The 26,150-nt window shown below is 36.8% G+C and overlaps 1 protein-coding gene across 1 annotated transcript in view; it reads left to right on the top strand.

Annotated features, from left to right (window-relative positions):
* Positions 1 to 551: 551 nt before the first annotated feature.
* The window catches only part of PRKG1 (protein kinase cGMP-dependent 1), a 570,089-nt gene continuing 544,490 nt past the window's right edge, over positions 552 to 26,150 (top strand). The window contains exon 1 of the mRNA XM_023739537.1: positions 552 to 956. Within this exon, the coding sequence (XP_023595305.1) occupies positions 905 to 956 (52 nt within the window). The 5' untranslated portion in view covers positions 552 to 904. The remainder of the gene's footprint in view (positions 957 to 26,150) is intronic.

The following is a 26,150-nucleotide window of genomic DNA, read 5'->3' as shown; positions in this document are numbered from 1 at the left end:
AACTAATAGTTTCAAACAGTAGTTCAATGGGCTGGTAGCGGGTCGTAAGATTTATGTAGCCCAGTAGAGTAATTGGACTAGGGGTGAATGACTGTCTAAACCTATATTGTTGGCTTTTGAAAATTAAGAGTTCCAAGGGTAATTGTTATATTTTAATATATTAAAACCTAAAAGAGTCTTTATTAATATGTATTCAGTGGTATAGTAGACCAGTTTGAAACTTAAATCAGATGAAGTCCACGTGCCCCAGAGATAAATCTTCTCTCCAAATTGCTGTATGTAACAAAAATGAAAAGCAGAAATGATAGCTTCTCTTCCCTGAAATTTGAAAGTCTTGCAGGGTTGACTTTTGTCCTATTTCAAAAATATTAAACCACAGAGTTTAAAATTTAAACCCCATAGAATGAAAAAACAGCGCAGGTATAGTACTGTAATTTGTTTTCCTTATGTAATATTACACATGTCATCAGGGGAACATTTTACTTAATCTACAGAATACTGTTCATAGATCATTCAGAAGTATATCAAATTTGAGATTTCCTTTTACCCCCAGGAAAGTGCTAAATATTATGTGTTTCTCTTTGCACATGTGTCAACTGAGACATTGATTGTAATGCCCTAAATTATTTCAAAAATAAACTTCAAAAGAACTGAATTTGAAAATGTTATATATGGAAAATACTTCGTAAGTAAAAACCATACCTCATGAAAAATTCTTTTGAGACAAAATAATAGAATTATTGTGTTTTATGTACCAAGAATAAAACCTTTCATCTTATATGTGTAGGCATAACCTTTATCACATCCACTCAGCAACTATGAGCACTGATGATGCCTTGTCATAGCCTGCCTCAAAAGATGATACCTGCTAAACGGCCATCGTACCTTCTTCCAACTTCTAAAAATGTTTAGGGATGGTGCCTTAGCTAAGAGTGAACAAGAAAAGGAACAACCAGGTATGTGGGTATCTCCAGTGTCAGGCGGAAAATAAGGAATGAAAGGGAAAAATGATACAATCACAAATGTCGAATGAAACATTCTGTTGCACCAATACATTTCTGGAATCATCTTTAAACTCAGTAACTCAAGTTACCGAATACACTAAAATCGTAGCCTTTCTTTCTCTAGCTGACCACTCCCTAGTGAAATTTAAACGCAAGCAAGGAAATGGCTTGATGCTGGCAGTTTAAGAGAAGAGGGAAAAAAAGCAATGATGACTGTAACCATCTACTATGGATTATATACTTTACATACATCAATTTATTTTATCAGCACTATGACTGTCCAGTGTAGATTATGTCCCTATTTTGTAAAAAGAAAAAAGCAGACTAAGAGCAGTTAAGTTTTTTGTCCAAGGTTAAGAAACTTTTAAGAGATAAAATAAGATTCAAACTAGTTGTCTCTGATTCCAAAATGTTTATTCTTTCCACTTTATTACACTGACTTTAAGTAAAAAAAAGAACAAAAACAAACCAAACCTGTTGCCATCAAGTCAATTCTGACTCATAGCGACCCTGTAAGGGATTGGATAACCCATACACTAGGTAGTCTACTCTGTTAGTCTTAATTTCAGTGTTTACTATTAATAATGGTAAATAAACTATTTTTCTCCATTGAGAATATCCATGGACTTTGGAACTGTGTTCCAAAAACCTAGCTGGCTTTGCCAAATGCTTTAACTTGCTCCCTTACCCAGCCTCCCGTCTTGTAAAGGATAACAGAGGATGCTTACAGCATATGGATAAATGTTATTCCCACCTCAACTTCTTCCTTTCATAAATTACTGGTTAGTTAGAACCATGACTCATTGCAGGCTTCCTTTCTCTAGCTGTTTTCTTTTAGTACACTATCAGTAAACCAGTCTGAGAATATTTTATCTTAAATAAACTGCAGTTTCTTTTAAATTATCATCTCTGAAATATGCTTTCTATAACAAACAAGCAACAGCAAGATTCTACTGGACATTCTTTGGGTCAAAAGCAAAAACACAAGATCCCTACCCTGAAGGAATTCACAGGCTATTGCGGGGGTGGGGGGGCAGAGGGCGGCTAGGCAAGGAATCTATTATATTACAGAGCATCTATCTCATAAGGTTGTTATGAAAATTAAATAGGGTTATATAGAATGTACCTGGAACAATATTTGGCATATTGAAAATGCTATATAAGGGTTGGTTATTATTATTACAGAGTCCTTGGATGGCACAAATGGTTGGCATGCTTTGCTGATAATGGAAAGGTTAGAGGTTCTAGTCCACCAGCGGTGCCTTGGAAGAAAGGCCTAGCAATCTACTTCCAAAAAATTAGCCATTGAAAACCCTGTGGAGCACCGTTCTACTCTTACACATCAGTTGATAGTAATACTACCAGTTGGTGTCAAGTCAGTTCTGACACGTGGGTACACCATGAGTCAGAATTGACTGGATAGCAACTGGTGGTATTATTATTACAGAGTGACAAATGGAATCCCAGAGTGCCACGGGCATGGATTGGAAGGGTAACAAAGGTAGCTTCCAGAAGCTTGTGTCTATTTTAAGCTCATACATCAAAATTAATGCTTCATTTTGGCAAGGGGCGAAAAAGAGTTGTCAGTGTGCCACAAGTCAGAAGATGAAAAATTTTCCAAATCTAAAATATATTGTACCTTAGAACTGAGTATGATTTTTCCCCCTTTTAAACTTACAAATCTCTTAGAAAACCTTTTTTTTAAATTCCTTCCAAAACCAAACTCTAATCTACTTTATGCACAGAAATAAAATAACAACAACAATACACCTTGCTTAGCATATTTTCAGGAAGGCAGTCAACAACATGGAAAGATTACTCTATGATGAGACATTTATAATTTAAAAAGTATCGATTCCAACTAGGCAGATGTTAAACTGTTCATTTGCCAGTGGTGCAAGGGAACCTCTTCAGTTTTCCATACTTTTCTATATTTAATGTATGCATTCTAATTTATGCCCATGTTCGATGCTTGGCTAGCGTAGAAGGAAAGGAGTTCCAAGTTAAATTCAGCGTATGTTATGTAACTCCAGCATTCCACCAGGGTTGGTTATCTCTACTGGTAGGATGAAAATATTGATTTGCCTCTCTTTTGGATGATAAAATACCCAAAAGCCTCTGGAAACAATGAGGGAAACTGAGAAGATAAAGGCCCAAGTCATTCAAACTACATCATCAGTCACTGAAAAGTGATATTATCAGTGTTTTCAAATGCGTTTGAAGTTGCTTCTTTACCCAAGCTCACTACCCTTGTGGTGAAAATGTAACCTAAGGCTTAGAAAGGGGTGGCTTTCAGTTTTCATAGAACTGGAGCTGAAGTTCCTAAATCTGTTGGAAGGATGTGCCCTGAGGCAAGGACACAGACCTCCCACCCTAGAGCAGTAATAGTTTCAGTCCTGAGCCTCTAGCTTTTGAATTGCATTGTACTAGTTTAATGAGTTTTACTGTTTAATATGTTACAAAGTCTCTGGCCTTCAAAAGTAATGAAGAGCAAACATGAATGCCAATTGGAAAATTTATTTTTACTGAGGCTGAGAAGAAAAGGACTACAAATAACATATTTTAGACTTTGACCTTGCAGAAAGTTACTTTACTCTTGAGAAGTAGGAAGGGAGAAAAAAATAAGGCCTTTTTGGCTTGCTTCAAGAATTAATATGTTAAGTGTACTTTCTTGAAATGAAGTAACAATAGATTAAAGTAATGGTTTTCCAAGGCCCACAATTTTTTTTTTAAATTACATTAAAATCCATTAAACACACATACACACACACATATTTCTGAAACGAAGTTGTTAGTGTTCTTTAAATTCTGGTCATGACCTATGTGACCCCCAGTTTGGACGAAAACAAAATGGGTTAAACCTTCTTTCACCATTAAAGGGGGAAATTAAACCTGATTATTCAAGTATAAGAGAGCCCTGGTGGCACAGTGGTTAAGCACTCGCCAGAAGGTCTGAGGTTTGAACCCACCAGCTGCTTTGCTGGAGAAAGATGTGGGAGCAGTCTGCTTCTGTAAAGATTTACAGCCTTGGAAACCCTATGGGGCACTTCTACTTTGTCCTGAATAAGTTTTGGTTATTCAGATTTAAAGGAACAAATAGATATATGATGAAGAGGAAAACATTATTAATGTATTTCATCTTTAAAAACCTCTTCGTAAGGTCTTATGTTGAGGGATAATAACAATTCAGTTGCTAATTAGACTGGGAAGAAATGTTTTGTGATGAAGTAACTGGATTAGCAGTTTGAAATAAATGAGCTATTCCAAATTTGGGGCTAAGGATTTAAGTTAAAAATTTTACCAGTGATGTAAACTAGCTACTATCCAATAAAACCTTAACTCTTAAAAAATAGAACTAAAGTGATATCTGCATTTTTAATATGCCCCTATTCTTGGTATTTCTGATGCAGATTGTCTTCATAGGCCATGTTTTTAGAAATGTTTCTTCCAACCAGAACGGTGTTAGTAGGCCTTAAGAAGAAAACCCAGACTTGAGAAAATTTATCAGTTAAAATGTTCAAGACTTGCAGTATTCTGGAGGTAGAGAATCAAGAGGAGAAATAAATCTCGGTCTGACAATGATTTGATTTTAGCACAGGTTGAATTAAGGTGTATAAGGACTAATAAAGGACTGGGAACCCATGAGGACCACAAAAGGACGTTCAGAGAGAGGGATGAGGTTTTAAGGAGATGGAGCAAATTTCCTTTTTGATATGAACGATATAATCAAATTCAGCAGAGACGTCCAATAATAGAAGTACTGAGGTGAAGAAATCCTTTTGAGTTGGAAACTAGAAATTATTGTGAATCTAATAAAAGCAAGGTCTGTTGAGTGGTGCTGAAAGATTTTGCTGAGTTGATAGCTAAATTAGAGACAAGATGAATAAACACAACTTATTTACTAAGCCTGGGAATAATAAAATTTGAACTCGTAAGATCTCATCTCTGTAGAAATTATAAGAAGGGCTGCTTTACAAGATGGGAGGTGACTTGTAGATGCATCACCCCTGAAGCTGTCATAAACTGAAAACATAAATAAATTCATATCAAATTCTTGCATGCTGAAGGAAAGCCCTCGCTAGATGAGTGTAGGATTTTTAGGAAGTTGTGTTGAAGAGGTAGATGTACTCTTCTACAGGGTTTTCTTGATGTCACTACCAGATGGAGCAATTCTCTGAGATTTGCCATGATCTTATGCTTGCTTTTTTACTTCTCTCTATAAGATAGAATTGAAAAGCAAGTGAGTGATCATTTTATCCCCCCTCAAGTGTCTTTAAGAGTTACAGGGTAAGACATCAAAAGAGTCCTTTCTGTTGAGAATGATTTGATAAAAAGGATTCCAATAACAGGCTTAGTAGAGGTTTTGGGCTTACAGGAATAGGGTACTGTAAACAAATCAATACGAAGCTCAGCCGTAAGTGAATAGGATTGCTGGTGTAATGGGTGAGCTGCCAGCAGTCATGATGCTAATGATTTTGATCCTGCAGTTGTTGCAGTTTATATTTTCTGTACCTCAGGACCGTTCGTGGTTAAACACTACTTTCCTTCTCTGTGTTTCCAAATTTTAAATTCTTGTTTTAATGATAGTTCTAGAATACCTGAAGTTAGAAAATATTAAAATTTTAAATGATTTGTAGGACAAAAACACATACACCAACTGTTAAATAGTGTTGTTATTCTGCATATAATACTAGGCATTTTAATAAGCAAAACGTTTCTGTAGCAGATTCCTGTGGTAAGCCATTCTCTAAAATGTGCTTTAGCAATTATTTTTATTATTTTCTTGTTATTATACAAAATCTTGCTATTGGCCTTTTAAACTAAACCTGAAAATTCCCTCTAATTTACTTTCAGTGAGTAACGGTATATAACCGGTAAATTGTCAAGGTTGATCTAATTTCATTTCCTGTCCTTATAACTAACTATTGGAGAATATGAAGAGATACATTTTAAAAATGATAAAATGTTCTGAGTGCATTAGCCTCCCATTTACTTAGGGAACTGTTTAAAACACAATGAGAACTTGAAGCACTCTAGTAGAATAATATTTGCCTCATTGTACACTGGAAGTATTTATTTACAAATTTTCCTCCTTTAGGCTATGCATTAAAGGTCAGGGACATTGTTTTATTTAATTTAATATAATTTGTATTCTAGTGATTGTACAGTATCTGGCACATGAACACTCAATAAATATTTGTTGAATAAGTAACTGAATTTAGAAGTAACAACTAGATAAGTATAATGCTGAATCAATGCAGGTCTTGAGGAAGAATACCCAACATAGAGCAAATGGATACTAAAAAATTTGGCTCCATCTTAGTTGAAGGATGGTGTTAATAAAATGAATCATTCTAAGGAAAAAGCTCTCTCTTTTTTTTTTTAACCAAGGGATGACAAGTCAAGATACAAATGAACTAAAATAATCCAAGAAGTATGGAAACACTGGCATCTCTAAAACAGAATAATTCTGCAGCAGCTATCGCTGTTTTTCTTCTCTACCCAAGAGTTTGATACTAATTTAAAAGGAGGAATAGGAGTCTTATCTGAAAATAGGTTATTGTTCCATTTGTCTTGTTGGTAAGTAGTAATCACAGAAACATATGGCCTCATTCAAAAGAATGAGGCCCCATCTGCAGTGTGTGTCATATGTTCAAGGTTAAGGGAAGGATTCTTCAGAAAAGTACTGGTGGTCATTTCCATTTGTGGGAGGATTTCTGGAAATATGTCATGAAAATTTGGGGAGTTTGGAGAAGAGTAAGATAGGGCGTATTCCAGTAGGGATCATAAAGGCTGAACAGGATCATGCACCTACCATCCCATCTTTGGGCGCTAGAAGGCAGCCTGCAGGGGGTAGGGGTAGAAACAAGGCAGAAATGAATTGCTAATCTGCATATAAAAGCTGACCTCATGTATTGTTTACTACCTTGGTGACTTTGAAAATACCTTCTAGGGTCACTGTGAAGTGAAAGTTCTTTGCTCAGAGTTTACTTTCTAAGTCCTTGGGTTAGGACTGCAATCAGAACTGTCATCTGAGCCTAATGCACATTTTATTTATGGATAATCCATTAAGGCTTTATTAACAAGGGGGAAATGATAATTTTCTACCCCAATTAGTTCTGTTTTTGTGGAAGGAAATTGATTTTCCTCATCTTTATGTGTGAAAATCCAGTGTCTTGCTTTTTCTGGTTCCCAGAAGGTTACCAACAGCTGAGAAAGAAGCTGCTTTTAAGGAGCACTTGAGAAATAAGTATTATTTTCTCCTCCAATTTTAAACTCTGTTTATCTATGAAAAGGAGCACTGGTGGCATGGTGTTTAAGTGTTTGGCTACTAACCAAAAGGTCAGTGGTTCAAACTCACCAGCCACTGAGTGGGAGAAAGATGTGGCAGTCTGCTTCTGTAAAGATTGCAGCCTTGGAAACCCTGTGGGGAAGATCTACTCTGTCCTATAGGGTCGCTACGAGTTGGAATTGATTCGACAGCAATGGGATGGGTTATGTATGAATCAAAGTAGCCAGGTCTTATGTTGTTTCTATTTAGTAAAGTTTTGATGCTGCTAACGAAATGTCATTTGGCTTTGGCTACTTTTATTAAAGACTTTTTCCCCCGGTATTTTATTATGAAAAATTTTCAAACATACTGCAAAGTTGAGAGAATTTTAGAGTGAACACCCATATTGTTACTACCTAGATATTATCACTAACATTTTACTATACTTGCTTTATTACATATGTATCCATCCACCCAGGAGTAGCTGGATGGCACAGTTAACAAGCTTAGCTGCTCACTGAAAGGTTGGTGGTTCAAGTCTACCCAGAGGCACCTGGGAAGAAAGGCCTGGCAATCTACTTTTGAAAAACCGGCCATTGAAAACCCTATGGAGCACAGTTCTACTCTGACACTCATGGTGTTGCCATGAGTTGGAATTGACTGTTTGTGGGTTATCCATCCATCGCTCTATCCAGCCATAAATCTAGCTTACTTTTAGTATAATTTAAAATAAATTACAGATATCAATTCACCACTCCTAAATACTTCAGCATTCATGTTATTAACTAGACTATTAACCTCTTATAAAGATTACTTATAAATAATCATATTTGAAGTTTATCATCTAGTACACTGTCAGGCTCTAAACTGCCACACGTTTGACCTCTGTTGTTGGGGAACTACTGTTGGAATTGAGAAGCCTGGGTGCTTTCTGACTGCATAGAAAAACCAGATACAGTCCTTCAATCTTGTCTCACCCTAGCCCCATTCTTTCTTTGCAAGTTGTTCTTCCATACATCTACTTTGCATGCCCACTGGCTGCTGTCGTAGTTCAGGTCCTTCCTTACCTTTCACCTCATGACTCCTCTACCTCTGAAAGCGTGTCTCTGCCTCCTGTCTCTTGTTCTTTGAACTCATCCTTCATAAAAACATCTATTACCTAACCAGAACAGATTTGCGATCGTTAAGTATTGATTTTATTTTTGTTTTTGTTTGGTTTATTGATTTCAGTGGAATTTAGAGATGTTAACTGGCAGAGTCATGTTGTTGTATATCCCTTACCTTCAGCTACATATAAAGGATGTTTGATTTATGTAGAGAGGAAGAGAGGGTGTGGGGCAGGCAGTCCTACCCCAGTTCATAGACTAATACTTGGCTGGCTGCTTGCTGCCAACCACCTATGGAGTTATTAGAACAGCCTCTGGCCCCTGCCCTGGTACCAAGAAATCTAGATTTCTAGTCTGGTGTGGGCCTGTGACTCTGTATTTCTAAACAGCTCCTAGGACTATTCTGATACACTGCCAGTGTGGGAAAAATAGTATTAAGAACATTGGATAAACTTGGCCAGTCTCTTGGTGGTGATCTTGATAAGCAGTGTATCTCCTTCTAGTTCTCAGTTTCCTTATCTGTAAAATTAAGGGGCTGGACTAGATAGATATTATTCAGGGTTTCTTTCTGTTATCTGAATCTTGGTTTAGTTTTTCAAAAGGATGTGTGTGGGACCCATATCTAGAAGATCAGAAAAAAAGGCAGGAAATAGAAGAGCAGGGTCTCTGGAATCAGATTCTCTGGGTCCAATTCTAGCTGTGTGGCATTGGGCAAGTTACTTAATTGTACTAAGTTTCTTTGACTATAGGAGAGGATAATACTAATCCTTCATAAAGTGGTTGTGAGGATTAGATGTGTGGTACAATGTGTGACGCGTACAAAACATTGAATAAATTTTCCTGCTTTTATTATTTGTTGTAATTTCTCTCGTATAACAATGGAAGTGGATATTAAGACAGATAGGAAAGGAAGAAAGATCTCCTGATACTCTAAGCTCTCAGCTAAGAATGAGCAGACTAGGCTATAATTTCACCTTGGTCTTTAACTCCCTGTGTTGTCTTGGCAAGCCCTATCATCTGTGGGCCTCTTTCTTGAACTGAGAAATGAAAGGGTTTGAACAAAATAATTTCCAATTTGCTTTTCAAAGTTAAAATTCTATTGTGATGTAATTCTGACCATTTTTCATGGCACTTGCTGGGTAATGAATATTGTAAATTTTGGAACTGGTCATACTTTCTTCTTTGCTTTGTCTTCTAAATTAGCTTAGAGCTAGATATGGAACCCACCTTACAGGATTTTGGAGGACCTTAGCAGGGTTGCCTTCATGAGTGTGCAACCTGTACAGTCACACAGGGTTCCACGCTTTACAAGGCCCTGAACTTGCTTTAATGCTCTGCTGTTACCGTCTTGAAATTCTTAATTTTTTAACAAGGGACCCTCCATTTTCATTTTGCATTGGGCCCCACAAATTATACAGGCAGTGCTAGGTCTTAGCGTAAGATTTTCTATTCTAAATTCATCTTTGGCTTCATTTTTACTATTCTACCCACATTTTCCATACATTGTAATCTCACTGTGTGTGTGTGTGTATATATATATATATATATATATATATATATATATATATTTGTTTTTTTCCTAATTGCTCTGTCTTGTTTTGTGAGCTACCACAGTTCCTTCTGGTAAACAGGCAGAGAATGGATAAATAAAGGCATTACTTTTTGTGTGAGGATTTGCCCCCAAAATGCCTACCCACATTTCTCTCCTCATCTCAAAGCTAACAGTATTTACTAATTGTGCCATTCACTTTGGAACTGATTTATGTATTACCTTGCATCACTGTCTAATTTTGCCCTGTGGACATCTTTACTTCTCAGGTTATTATAAATTTTTTGAGCTTTTATATCCCTACCAGTCTTCACGGGGATTATTCCTAACAGCCACCCAGGAAATAATTGTTGAATTAATTTAGCTGGAAATTGAATTGATTTAATTGTAACTTGTGGCTAAAGATCTAAAGACGAGAGATTTTAGCCAAGAGAAGGAAAGTTTGAAAGAACCCCAGAGGATGGCCCCAAAAGATGATCCTTAGTCATTGCCTGAATTCCATTCTTCAAAATCCAGTAGTGTAGCGGTTCTCAAACTTTTTGTTCTCTGGACCCCTTGACACACTCAAAAATTATTGTGGACCCCATATAACTTGTGTTTATGTTGGCTATCATGTTGCTATTTACCATATTAGGAATTAAAACTGAGAAATTTTCAAAATATTTATTTATACAATTTGAAAATAGCAAAACAAACCTATTACATCATAGCATATTTTTATGGTAAACATTTTTTCCGAAACATAATTTTGTGAGAAGAGTGGCGTTATTTTATGTTTTGCAAATCTCTTTAATGTCTAGCTTGATAGAAGACAGCTGCAATCTCATATGTGCTTTGCAGTCTGTTGTGATATCACATATCGTGTAGCTCTATAAAACTCTGTTGTATATTCCTGAGAGAATGAGAGTGAAAAGGGCAACTAATGTCTTATTATTATTATGAAAATAGCTTTTGCTTCATGGACCTCTTGAAAATGTCTCAGGAACTCTAAGGGGCCCCTGGGCTGCCCTTTGAGAACTGCTGTATTAGAGTGGTATTTCCCTGCCATGCTGTTTTTCAGAATCAAGATAGTATGTACAGTGCCACACTGTGGTCTCCATCTCTTTAGCTGAGGTGGGTGGAATTCTGCCCTTGAGTCTAAAAATATAGAATACCCTATCTTCATATTTCCCAACTTGAACCGTCCTGTGGTTTGCTCTGAGACTACAAAAGTGTTGAGGGAGTGGGACTTGAGAATTATCTAAGATTCTTCTGCCTACTTTACTTGCATGCCATAAATGATGGGCAGATACAGGGAAAGAGCCAAGCAGTGAGATACCCCTACTCATCTAAACCTGAGGCCGTGGCTCTGTCTTTACAATACTAATTTTCTTAATTTGGGTGATTCATTAGATCTAGTATTTTAAATTTGATGTTGGAAAACAATGGAATGTCGCTCTGAATGGAACCTTCTGTAAAACAAAAAAAATGATGTTACTGAAATAATTAGTGGAATAAATTACTGAGTCATTCCAGGCGTGATGTTTTGTACATTTTTATGCATATTTCAATTGCCATAATTTGGAAATATGTACCATGCACTCAGCTTTCAATTCATTACTATTGGCAGCTTTGCATTAGCAAGTTTAGGAGTGCCAAAGTTCAGATTAATTATGCAGAATCACATTATTGACAGATTTTTTATTAGCTATATTTATTTTTTTTAGCCTAGGGATGCTACTTAGCTTTTGCCTCTAACCCAAGAATTTGGAGTATTGACTTTATAGCTAATCCTTATAAGGCCTACTTTAAATGGGTGCTTGGAACAAAATGCTATCTACAAGTGACAGATTGCAGCTGGAGGCAGGAAGAAACAGGGAGCTGTAACTGGTGTTCAAAGATTGGTGGTGTGTGCTTAATAAACTTGTCTCCCTGAAAGTGATTCTTTAGGAAACAAATGGTCATGTAAAGCTTTTAGCTCCTGACTCATACCCCCCGCCAAAGCATTTGTGGTATTGTGATCTTGTGAGATAACTGTCCTGCTCTCTGTCCCTTAGGGAAAGGCCACATTTTTACTTTCTTAGTAGAGTCTCCCCTAACCACCTGGGAAAGAGGCGGCTGCTGAGATAGTAACTGGGACCCAGAACGTGGATCCTAGAGAGCATAGGTTAGTGCAAGAGACTTCTGTTGAGCCTAAACCTCTCAGAAGTTGTATCACCTTGGGGAAAATTACTTAATCTCTAAGCATCAGGTTCTGTGATGACAATACATTTTAGGAAGATTTATTCTAGCAATAGTGAGGAGGATGAAATAGGGAAAGTCTTGAAACTCAAAAACCTATATTAGAACACTACTGTTGTTTAAGAAGGTAATAGTCATGAGGTATAAAGTTGAATTAAGCTACTTTCTCAGGCATTAGAAAGGAGGGAGCCGACTGGAGAGATTATTAGAAGTAGACTCAATAAGTTCTGAGGACCAATTGTTGGAACTGGTTATCTGATGTCATTCCCTGAGAGGTCAGGACAAAGGGGCAGTTTGGAGGTGTAGAGGGTGATGAGTTCTCTTGGGTCATGTTGAATTTGAGATAAGAATTGCATTGGGGAGGAGATCAGAGGTATGATGGAAGTGGAGAAGCTAAATAAAGGTTGAGAGGCCTGATATGAGGATGGATGAAGTCTCCGAGGGGAAAAGGTGCAGAATGAGACACCTGAGATGGGTCTAGACTAGCAAAAATCGGCTGCTGTTCCCAGAGACAGGCAGTTCTTTCTCCATGAAAACTACAGTGTACACAGACACTTGTTACGAGCTATGTAACTCTGAAGCAAATAGGTTTTCAACATGGAGGCTATTTGGAAAGAGAATTTAAGGACATTCACGATAGCAGGTTAGGCCTACAGAAATCGGTCTTTGGTTCCAGATAGACGTGCCCAGACTCCTCTAGGAATAGAAAGGCTGCGACTCGGACAGGCTCCCCAGGGATGGGTTGCCCATGTGTGAGCAGTGCTGCCCTTTTAGCTGCCTTTTCAATTTCTTTAGGGAAGGAACCAAGCTTTGAGTGTCAGAGTGAATAGAAAGCTGGGTCTCTGCTCAGGGGGATGAAAGTAGCAGTTTGGAAATAATCACATGTGATAATCCCCAAGGGGAAGCCAGCCACAAGGCAGCTGGCAGAAATCCGTTGCTTCAGTAATATCTTCCCCAAGTAGCCCAAGGTAGGGTCTCTGGTGGTTAGACTGCTGCCAAAAATCCTATTTCTCTCTCTCTCTTTCTCTGCCTTTAATCCCCCCGCAAACCCCGGCCCGCAAATACACACTTATTGCTTCATTTCTCATGTATGTATTTTTTAATGGCCTGTTTGGCCATATATATTCAAATCCTAAATTACCCAAGATCATTATTTTAATTCTTAGCAAATTTAAGAGAAAAATTTGGAATTTCTGAGCTTTGATTATTGTACATATTAGGCAGGGTATCAAGTGGAAAGTTTTAAAAATATTTCCTGACTCTTTTCATTAGCTTAAAAGTGATTTTAACAAATAATTTCAGTTAATCATTTACATTGATATAGTACTTCTGTGGTTTCAGATTGTTCTTCATATACCTTCCTTTTCCTCTCTCCTGGATTTCTTCACTTCCGTATTTCTCTTGCACTGATACATCTTTGTAAGCTACCAAAATCCTTTTTTTCCCCTTCGGATTGAAGTGATGGTTATAGTAATACTACTCATATACTTACAATATGGATACTAATAAATAAGCTTGCATTTATTGTACTTTTACTACTTGCCAGCCATGAATTCTCATTTATTCCTCCCAGCCATGGTGAAGTAGTTAATACTGACTCTTATCCCCATTTTAATGACAAGGAGACGGAAGCACTGAGAGTTGAGTAACATGAAGCTCTTGAGTAGAAGGGCTGGGATTTAAACCCATGCAGGCTGATTCCAGATTCCAAATCTTAGACTATACTATAACAATGGGCTTGTAGAACAATCCTAAGGAAATCTAGTCTCAAATTAGATACTTATCATAGGAACAAGAGCTGGTTTCAGAGCAAAGGCTCAAAGAAAGGGGGCCCAGGACCCCTTTCTCTCAGTACCACACTCCTGTTTTACCCAAGCTGTCTCTCTGGTGTGATTTTGCTATATTCTTCCATAAGAATAGAAATATAATTTCTTGTTTTAACATTTTGCATATAATCTTATTTGTATGGGAAGAACACGTCTTACGTATAGAGGAAGAACATGTACTTTTGTTTTTTGTGGCTGGATATTTTTGAGCTTTTGAGGCTGCTGCTTACTGGAAATTGTTTCATTAATCACTATTGATGAGTACAGTAAATGTTAGGAAAAATACCAAGTCACATTAATCAGGAATCTTCCAGTCTCAGAAGTTGAACATGTTTGGCGGCTAATACAAGCATATCGACCCTTAGAGAGCCTCATGAAAAATTAATTTGCAAAACAGCTATCTTCTAAGTGGTTTTGTGAAAATAATTGGAAACGAGTTTCAAACCTCTGTCCAGCTAAGAGATTTTGAAATTTTATTTTTAAAACTGCCATGCTGTTGAGAGAACAGTGTATATTTTTTACTAGTCCTATGGGGCAGCTCTACTCTGTCATATAGGGTCTCTTTGAGTCAGAATCAACTTGAAGGCACACAATAGCAATAACAAATCTTAACATATGTCTTAGTAAGGTAATTGTATGTTTAATTAAACACCTTTTCCCAACCATTGGCAAAACATTGTAAAGATCAGAAATAAAAACCAAAAATGTGGTTTGTTGCCTGACTTCCCTCTTTTAACCTCTATCTCATTTCAAACGTGATCTTGAAGAGTCCAATAATTTTGAAAATATTCTGGTCAATCATGGAGAAAGTACAATGATTACTCATTTGTTAATTTATCAAACTAGCTCATTAACTGCCATGATGTTTTAAAGAATCAATATACTAAATTGTATGCTATAGTGCAAAAGACTGAAAATAACATTTAGTGCTTTTTTAGCATATAATATGAATTTTTTAAAACACTAATATGTTTCTGGAACTCCTTTCCCTCTACTAGCAGCAAATCTATCTACATACATTTATAATTCATTTGTGTTTCTTAGGTGAATGTTATCGTAGTCTAGGCTTATTTATAGTATTTTTAGTGGGACTAAGATATTTTGAATATATGGGCAAGGGGAAGAACATCAAGTAGTAGTTAATGATATGGTCATTTTTCCTAGCTAAAAGGAGTTGAAAGAACTAATGTTCACTGAATATGTATTATGTTCCAGGTACTCTGTTAGGACTTGTTTTTATCTGTTTGTTTGTTTCTCTTAATTCAAACAATGGTCCTATGAGATATATCGCCATTTTACAAATGAGGAAAAAGGAACTCAGAAGATTAAGTAACTCGCCTATGGTTCATATCTGCTAAGAGGCAACATGGAGTTTTAAACACAAATCTGTCTCATTCCAAAGCTTGTGCTCTTTTGCCTACATTTACTTTGAAGCTCTGTGTATTAAAACTGGTAAATGGCAAGTCTTTTCTTTGATTAATGAATAACAAACTTAGAAAAATATCCTCTCCCTATTTAGGCTTATCTGCATTGTGTGCCATTATTTGGTATTTTATACAAGGCAAAACAAGCAATCTATGTAAGTGCTGTGAGTAGTCTGGGGGTCAGGACGAGTTGATGTAAATAAACAGCTGTCTGCATATCAGTCTGGGGTTCCCTTCACATTTCAGCTATGCTTCCCTCCACCTTGGAGTTTCTTCTTTGACTCTGCATTGGTGCTTCATTGTGAAGCTTTCACACACTCACTCCATCATGCAAAGGGCTGCATGTTGGCAGTCAGTCTTCTTTGTACCCATAGGAGTTCCTCTCTACATCTGGCAGCAAAATATTTTTTAACTCATATGCTCTGCTGTTTTTTCCACTGGACTCTTGTTGGATTGAAGGACAGCTGTTCTGATTACACCTCATTCCAAAAGGAATATTAATCTCCTGTCATTCTTGATCTGTGCCAGTTTCAGCCAACACCCTGGAAATGCAAATACTTGAGTGCTGTTATTTTATCTGGAGTCACTGAGGGTCTTTGCTTATCAGATAAGTCAGTATTTCCAAGAGTGGAGAGGTAAGGAAAGGATAAATTATTTTGCATTGCTCAGAAGTAGTTCAGAGTAACACAGAAAGAAGTCAACATCAGCTGTATCACCTATAGTTCACAGTTATCATCAACTCAGACTGAAAAATGTGCAGGTGCTTGCCTAGTGTGAAAAAGGATGTGCCACCTTTGCTAAGGAGCAAGCTATGCTTGTCATTGTTTTTGAATTTGACTCTGGGTACTCTAGGGTTGATCTATTTAAGAAGGAAGCCACCCACTGATCAGAGGCAGAACTTGTCTTACCGGGCTTCCCACAGAGAGCCATTTGCTCTTGCTCTGCCAAAATCACAAGGGACTCTGCTACGATATCTGAAGGTGCAGATGTAGGGACAACTCAGGACGTGTGAACTCAAGGGAAAATTAGATAATTACCAATAAATCCACAGTTTTGATCTTGTGGGTCTTTAAGCCCTGTTAATGGCATTTATTGGAAACTTGAGTGGATTATTGACACCAAGTGGTCAGCAACCTTTTAATCTTTCCAGTGTAGAACTCTTTGAATTTTAAGACAGTAGGGCTGTAAAGGCCCTTAATAATCACCTAGTCCAGCACCATTAATTTTATAGATTATAAACATAAGACCATGTGAGGTCCTGACTTGCCCGAGGTATATATAATAGAGCCAAGACTTCTGATCTTCAGTACAATTGTCTTTTTACTGTTTCACATCTGATAATATAATTACCATGTATAAATTTTATTTCTCCAGAAAGATGATTGTTCACTTGGCAAAATCTGTGAGTTTCCAAATTTTTGCTGTTCTCATCCAGTCTCATCCAAAGGAGATGGGAGTATAGTCAAAACACTTTGACCATTGTGGTTTCAGTGGTAGAAATGACTGAGTCTTTTTTGACAGATGCCATTAAATGTTTAACACAACTAACCAAGACCACTTGTTCTCATTCCATGTTCATTAAGCCTCTTTGTAATTTGATCTCTCACAAAATTCTACCCACGTGGGGAAGATACAATGATAGTGGTGAAGGGAACGTACCAGTATGTATGATACTTAAAATGTTCATGAAATTTTGAGTACATTGGTATTTGGTTCTTATTTTTTTTTTTTATCCTAAGGTAAAAATGTATTTCCTACAGGAAATTCAACTGCATTAAAAGGCTGAGATAGTCAAAGCTTCATTCTTTTAGGAAAGAATATAAGGGGGTCTGTGGTAGTATCTCAATAGTTAACAAAGAGTTCCCCTTCCAAAATGTTTCTTTGAAATGATTATTTCTGAGAAAATGTTTTGCTTGTCTCAGCTGGATGTTTGAGCTAAAACACAGGTCATGAAAAAGAAAAATGCTATGAACATTTGGAGATCATAAACTTTATTCCATGGTATTATCTAGGTAGCTGAAAATATTTTTGAGGTGCCTTTATGCAGCTTCATAAATGTGTAAAGGTATAGCTCTACCATTCAGGTAACTACGGACACTTGGTGTTCTCAAAATAGCATCTAATTAAATGCTACTAGAGTTTCCATCATCCTTTGTGAATGTTCTCGTGAGTATAACTCACTATTTCAGATTACCTTTGGCCCAGCACCTCACTTATTGGCATAGGAAGAGGCAAGGGAAATGTTGTTAAAATCCACTACCACATTTCACTTTTGCCTAAACTATATAGAGAGTGACTGTTATGATTTCTAATAGGCCTAGAAGTGGCCTGCCTTCCCTTAGTTGGGAAGTACAGCAAGCTATCAGTTTGAGAAGATGAAATTATGAAACATACATACACTAAATCACTGACATTTCAGAAGTCAGTACTGAATGGGGAAGTGCAGCTTGTAGGGTCTGGTGTCTATGAGAAAATGCTTAATGTTTTTTATTTCAGTTCTTTGCTATATAAGGTGCCATCTCCAGCTGTTACACTCTATAGGCTTAGAGCTAGTTAGAATACGTAACATCAGTTTTGACCTCTTAATACGTCTTTTCCAAGCATCTTTTTTCTATATTTCCTCTGGAAGATTCATTTGTAATTCTTGTTATATTAAACTGCTCCTCAGGGGACAGATGCCAATATCTAATGTTTAATCAGGTTTATGTGACTTTCAAAAGCTTTGTGGCATTACGTTTGGTGGGCTTATAAAGTTTGATCCTAAAATATGTTAAAACTACATCTCTGTTTAATAAGTATTTGGTTTTTAATCTCTGAATATTAGCCGTAATTCTGCACATGTGGCCCCACAACTGACTTGTACCCCAATAAAATATTTATCAGTTTCATCTGAATATTTTATACATGTAGGCAGAAAGTGAAATCACAAGTAGATATAACAGGGATGAAAATAGAATTAATTTTATAACAATCTTGCATTTATCGACTAGTATACACTTCACTGTCAGATACAGCTTACAATTTTACTCTTTGCTTAATAACATTTATTGATAATTTCTTATGTTCTGCCCAGCATTGAGTTAGCTGCTGGGTATACTGTGGGGAAGGATGTATTTGCTGCCCTTAGGGTTTTTTTTTCCCTCATAGACAAGACAGTCTAAAAACCACAAATGCAATGTGTCAAGAGCTCAGAGAAGAGTCTCTGCAGATTCAAGTGGAAACGCAGAGGAAGCCAACTAGCCCAGACTATTAGGCCTCACCAAAAAACCCAAGAATAGCGTAGCAAGCATTTTGCCATATAATCTAAGCAGTTTCTGCACAGCTGATTAGATTTAGGCTGCTTCTTGTTACAAATGTAAGCGAAGTTTGTCAATTTTAACTTTATATTCATGGTTAAATGGAAACTAATCAGGTATTAAATGTAGGCAGTTAGGACAGTCATGATGGGTCTCCTTCAAAAGCATTTTTTTCCACCCTCAAAACGTTTAAAGATCATGGGCAATTACGACATGTGTTTAAAAGCATTGGAGACAAAGCTATATAAGTGGGTGGTATTTGTGAGCTTTTGATGCTGATTGACAAGCCTTTCTGAAAGAATATTAAAGGTTTAATTGCTACTTTTACTTCATTTTCCAAAAAATTTAAAAATACTTAAAAGAGAAATTTGGATGTCCAGTGATAACATTTCACCAGTGCTCCTTTTCTGGTGCTGAAGTTTTTACGTCCCACTCTATTTTGTAATATACAATAAACAGATGGCTTTAGAGTAAGATATGACGTTGATTTATTCACTTCACTCTAATTTCTTGCTCGCCCCCCGCCTCTCACCACAGTTAACACCTACTCTTCTTCAGATTTTCAGTCAATTCACCTCTCAGGGACATCATCCCTGAGCTCTCAGACTAGGTCAAGCCCTCCCCACCAGGTGTAGTGCTGCTAGGAGAAAATACAGAATAGTCTGTAAAGCAGGGCTTCAAACCAGTTCTTTGGATTCCAATTCAAACCCCTGCTGAGAATTTGCATTTCCACCCCAGAGATACTGAATCAGAATCAACATTTTAACAAGATACTCAGGTGATTCTTATGTATAATAAATTTGGAGAACAACTGCTCTACTAGTGGTTCTCAGAATTGGTCCCTAACCAGCAGCATTAGCATTGTCTGGGTACTTGTTAGAAATGCAAATTCTCAGCAGGGGTTTGAACCTGAGCAAACCATTTGAAGCCCTGCTGTAAAGTTTGAAATTCAGATAAGCAACAGATAAATGTTTAGTATAAGTAGGTCCCAGATGTTGCATGGTGTCCTAGTCATCTAGTGCTGCTATAACAGAAATCCCACAAGTGGATGGATTTAACAAAGAGAAATTTATTTTCTCACAGTCTAGTAGGCTAGTAGTCCAAATTCAGGCTGTCAGCTCCAGGGGAAGGTTTTCTCTCTCTGTCAGCTCAGGAGGAAGGTCCTTCTCGTCAATCTTCCCCTGGACTAAGAGCTTCTCTGTGCAGGAACCCCAGGTCCAAATGACACGCTCTGCTCTTGGTGCTTCTTTCTTGGTGGTATGAGGTCCCCCTCCCTCTCTGCTCGCTTCTCTCTTTTATATCTGAAAAGAGATTGCCTTACGACACTATCTAATCTTGTAGATCTCATCAATATAACTGCCATTAATCCATCTCATTACATCATAGTGATAGGATTTACAACACAGACGGAAATCATATCAGATGGCAAAATGGTAAACAATTATACAATACTGCAAATCATGACCTAGCCAAGTTGACAGGTATTTTTGGAGGACACAGTTCAATCCATGACACATGGGATATACTTACACTATTTTTTTTTCATTGTTTACCTGAGTTAAAATTTCACTAGGCATACTGTATTGCTGTTTGTAAAGTGTGGCAACTCTACCCAGTTGTACAGGTTTATGGAATCCTATGCTTTCCTTCCTTTTGGCTGTCTGATTTTGTAGTTAAATATTGCTAAGGTTCTTGGAATCTCTGTTGAGTACCTTAAGTCCAGAGCCATGTTTAGTATTTGTTTAGCTCATCATTGTATCCTTAGTGGCTAACATAGTGCCAGGCCTACACAACCATTTGTTAAATGAACTAGTACACAGGTGAAGGGATGATACACAAATAGTGGTACACTCCACTCTGAATGCACATGCCTGTTATCCCCCATGTGTTTCCCAACAACTATTAAACAGGTCGTCTACAATAAACTCTTCCTATAGGGTTGCTATGAGTCAGAATCAACTCAACAGCAATGGGTTTAGTTTTTGGCACTGATGTTTTAAGGCTTTTCATAGTACTGGTGGTATCTACTTTTCCTGCATATGATCAGGAGTGTTCATTGTTTCCTCAATTAATGTCACATTTCCCATATCATTTCCATCTCTGTATATGAACATACTGTCTTTTGTTTAGACACATCTTATATGTTACTTGTTTCTTAAATGCTTTCCTGATAACTGGCCACCTCATAACATCTTTTAACTCTTGTACTACCTCTCTTTACACTAGATTATTATTTTGTGATTTTTCTCATCCTTTCAATGAGATCAGTGTTTAAAACTTTAGTGGGTCATGAAATCAATTTAGTTTGAAAACCTTTATATAAGACTGTAAGCCCCATGAGGCAGAGGTTTGTTTTTTATCTCCTCTAATGTCCAGATATCAGACATAGCAGCCATTCAATAAGTTTTGCTGAATTGAATTTACAACGCTAAAATTTACATAGATTTGTGGGGATGGAAGGGATCACGTAGGAAGGCCATTTCTTCATATCCCTCATTTATTGGCAGAGAAATAGGAAAAACAAGGACTCTTGGCCTTTAGTCAGTGTACCTTCTACCAACCACATGTGTCAAATGTGATGTATATTTCTGCTTTTTGCCACCGAATATCTGTAAGCAAACATTTAGCTATATCAGGTTGTTTTTTGTTTCGCTTTTTAATTTCATGCATGAGGGATTGAAGTAGAAGAATATCATTCCATTAAAAACTAAAATCTATGTGAAGAGTATGTATGTGGTAAAGTGTGGGTTACGGACAATGCAGATTACCCTCATGAAAATAGGCAGAAAAAAAAAAAAAACACCTTCAACATATGTAATTCATATATAGAGTAATAAGTAATTATATACATTTTGCATGTGTATGATGATTAGAACTCACATATCATGAAATACTGGCCTTTATCCCACCTCTTTTGAAAATATGAGAATTTCTAACTTCCAGTTTGTTTGGATTGTAAAATGTCAATTTCTGTTGAATTGCATATTCATTTTAAAAAATTCAAGCATAAAGGGGTTTTATCTGTTCATATCTGTCTGACAAGGTCAGGTACAGCAGCACTGTCCTGCAAAAGATTAAAAGCGAAGATGCTCTGTCTGTACAAATCAGGCGCAATTATGATGATCTGCTCAGTTGTATTTGATTTCTTTCAGTACAGTTAGTTGCCTTGAAAATAACTGGCCTGGTCCTTAAATTGATGGGCATGTGGTCAAGGAAAGTAAAAGTTAATAGGGTCTTGATTTCATTTAGAAAGGCCCATGCCTTGCACATAGTAGGCCCTGCATAAACATTTCCTGATAGCTTTAACATCTATAAACCATATATTTCAACTGCACGTAGTATAAAAGAATGTCTTTCAGAATTTACTTGCAAAAGTTAATTCTGCTTAACTCAATATGGTTTTTTAAAATATAAACTGTGAAATAGATTATTTAATGTAATTTTTTAATTTTTATTTATTTTGTTGTTATTGAGAATATACACAGCAAAACGTACACTATTTCAGCAGTTTCTAGATGTACAATTTAGTGACATTGATTACATTCTTTAACTTTCTGAATTGCCACCTGTTAATTTGGTAACATAATAACATCTGTTTTCCATGAAATTCTTTTATAGTTGAAGTTTTTCAGAATTCTCGTAGATATCTAGGCTCAGTGTAACAGAGACCCTTTAACCCTGGATGGGAAGTCATTTCAGGCTCCAAGCAGCCGTTAGCCCAGTTCGTCCTTTGGACCATGCTCCCTGTGGCTGCTCTGACCTGACTCTGGATTTGGCCATTCCCTATATCTGTGACTGTTCCCTTGCTTTGCTCATAATTCTCTGACTCCCCAGGGAAAGTCTAACTCAGTGAGCCTCTTTCCTGACCCAGCTTGGGCCCTGGTGCTGCTTTGACTCTAGTCCTTCAAGGCTTAAGCAAGCCTCAAGTTTCCATCTTGACCAGTCCTATGACTTCACTTCTGCTCCTATTGATAATTCTCTGGCAACAGGACTCATCTGTCATTCAATGGCAGGGAGTCAATTAGTTTTTGTTAACTATGTGCTAGCTGCTTTTTCATTTACCTGCCTCAGTCCCTTACCCGAATGGTGGCTTAACCTTAGTTTACATGGAATGGTGCTGAAGTATAGTGAAATTAAGTGAGTTAACAAGGACATAAGACTAGCTTGAGGTAGCCCAGGGTTGGAACCCAGATCTTTCTGCTTCAGAGCACGGTCAGCTCCCTACCTTGCGGTTCCTTCTGATTGTTTTTCTGTTTAGTCTATCACCAGCTGAGCTCTTGTACTTCTAGCCAGAATCACAGAACTGATACGCTGTCATGTAGAAAGCGCTTATTAATAAAGTGGTCACCATCCCTGCCCTCAGCTATCTAAAGGGGAGTCATATCTCCCTTCAAGGTGAGTTTTAGGTCAGGGTAGCATGAACATCCAGGTAAGCTATTTAAATAACAAAAGCATAAATCTTTAATCTGGGCTAGTTTAGGCCAGCCTGCAAGAATTGTTTTTCTTCTTGAGGATTGTTGCCACTAGGTAGGCAGGGCTAGATTAGATAAGGACACATTGGCTCCCCAAAGGCACCGCTAACTATGAGGCAATTCAATATGAAATGCTAGTCCTCTCAGTTATGCTTTGGGATAAAATCACAACTTTATTACAAAAAAAAAAAAAAGACACGTGAATTAGCTACTGATGCTAATCTCTCTCTCTTTTTTTTTTAAAGTGTGAAATGAGAGCTAATTCTAAAACTTACGTATTGAGTTAACTGATTCTGAACTTCTGAATTTGCTTTAGATCCTCCTGGCTCTGAGACTTCAAGCCAATTTGGGGTCAGATGCACTGCTCAGCTGTTAAGCTGTACAGTCTCCTGAGGATCTTTAGGAGAGGATGGTCCTATCTGACATGCTGTCAAAGGCAGATGCATACTGAACATCTAGAGTACTCATGGTCCTGGCCTCTGATTACCTTGTATTGTCTTGCTTTCATAGCAATAAAGAGAGGGAGACATTATCTAGGGTTGGCATGGAGTTGGGAGGTAAGCTTTGTCACTGTCTCACGCAGTTAAAATTCTCACATCTATGTTATTGGAAGCGAGAGATCTGTTGTGACAAAAACTCCCCCCAAAATAGCCCAGTAAGCATCTTCCCTAACCTAAGCAATCTCTTTAGAGCTAATTAGATTTAGACCTGCTTTTTGTTAGGATTGTAAACCAAGTTTGCCAAATTTAACTTTATGTTTGTGGTTAAATGGAGGCTATTTGATTTTTAAATAGCTGTCCAATTATTTATTTATTTAACCAGTTCCTTATTGCAAACTGAGAAATCCAGAAATAGCAGATGCATCATGAATTTAGATTTTCACACATTAGCTTTCTTGTTTACAGAGTCTTAAAGTCAGAGTGATATTTAGACATTATCTAATTCAACTGTCTACTCAGTTTAGAAATTCTCCTATTCTAGCCTAAACAGTGATTATCCACCCTCTTCTTGATTACTGTCAGTGATGGAACCCCCATTACCTAATAAGCAAACATATTTTCTCTTTTAAAATTCTAATTATTACAGAGTCCTTCTTTTCCTTTGCATTTCTTTATCAAAAACATTTTTTAAAGTGGAGTCATTGTGGATCATGCCTTTGAGACAGGAAATAAATTAAAAAAACTTATAGAATAGTGAATGTTTTGTTGTATATATTTTTACCACAAACACACACAAAAGAACTTATAGAAGAATTGTGTACAATTCAATATGTTTAAGATACTCTACTAGGTAACATTGTAGGGTCAAGGGAAGTATAAAATATGATTTTTCTTCTCAGGAACTTTAGAATCCAAAATAAATATATAATAATTTTTAAAAAGTCAACATCATCTACAATTAAACATCAAAAGTAATGATGAAGACATTGTGACCTATGAGACTTAAGGAATAGTCAGGAACACATTCTTGTAAGTGAAGAAGTTTGCGCTGGCCTTGGAGAATAGAAAAAGTTTAGACAGGTTGACAGGGAGGCTTATTTGCAGGGAAAAAGAGGGGAGTGGTTTGACTAGATTCAGAGCTTTTATTTGAAGAAAAGTGAGAAATACAGTTCAATAAATAAGATTGGAACATATTACAAATAAAGGATGTTGAAAGGTATTTGCCCTGACATCATTAATGAAATGTAGAATGCTTTCATAACAAAGGGCAACAATATTTTATAAAATTATCTATTTAAAATATGTGGAGCTTCATTGTCAGTATGGTAGCCACTAGCCATATATGGCTGTCGAGCACTTGAAATATGACTTGTGCAAATTGAAATGTGCTGTAATTATAAAATACACACCAGACATCAAAGACTTAATATGAAAGAAGAATATAAAATACCTCATTAATAATTTAATGATTACATATTGAAATGATAACATTTTGAACACTAAAAAATAACCAAACCAGTTGCCATTGAGTTGATTTTTGACTCACAGTGATACCATGCATGTCAGAGTAAAACTGCACTCCATAGGGTTTTCATGGCTGTGACCTTTCTGAAGCAGATCACCAGGCCTTTTCTGAGGCACCACTAGGTAGGTTCAAACCACCAGCCTTTCAGTTAGTAGCTGAGAGCAAACCGTTTGCACCACCCAGAAACTCCGTATTTTAGATATATCAGGTTATATAAATATTGCAATTTTACATATTTATTTTTTACTATTTTATATGGCTAGTAGAAAATTTAAAATTACTTTGGTTTCCATTTTATTTCTGTAAGACAACACTGCTGTAGAAAGTGGTAGTCTATTGATATTTTTAGTTATATGTAACCTGTGTCTTATAATTTATATCCTAGTGGATAATCAGAGAAACTCACATGGTCATTCTAATTTGAAATTTGTTCCTTTGTATATACAAGTGTTATGCTACTCTGTAATTGTCTATAAATCCAAAATGAAATGGAATGCTAAGAAAATTACACAATTTATCACATTCAGATTTTTCAAAAGCCCAGTATATAGAAAGAAATCCAAAATATAAACACTTCAACTATGATTATATGATGTTATTGTTTGATTATGAAAAGATGGTGGGCATATATATGCTATGGTAGTTATCTCTCAATAGACCATATGAATGAAAGGGAACAGTAAAATGGGTAATCTTCTAGCCTGGCTTGTAAACTTTTAAAAACAAAATACATAAGCAATAAGTTCACTGTAGGTAGTTTGAATATGCAGATAAGATATATGTATTTTCCAGTTCATATCAATATTCATATATCAATATATATACCAAAGAAAAAAAACAAACCCGATGCTGTTGAGTCGATTACAACTCATAGTGACCATCTAGGACAGAGTAGAACTGCCTCGTAGGGTTTCCAAGGAGCGGATGGTGGATTCGAACTGCCAGCCTTTTGGTTAGCAGCCAGGCTCTTAACCACTGTGCCACCAGGGCTCCATCCATATATATATGCACCTATTA

The sequence above is a fragment of the Trichechus manatus genome, unplaced genomic scaffold, assembly GCF_000243295.1.
Source record: "Trichechus manatus latirostris isolate Lorelei unplaced genomic scaffold, TriManLat1.0 scaffold00007, whole genome shotgun sequence".
In the NCBI taxonomy this organism is placed as follows: domain Eukaryota; kingdom Metazoa; phylum Chordata; class Mammalia; order Sirenia; family Trichechidae; genus Trichechus; species Trichechus manatus.
Note: the sequence above shows the minus strand (reverse complement) of the source record. Positions and strands in the feature narration are given on the sequence as shown.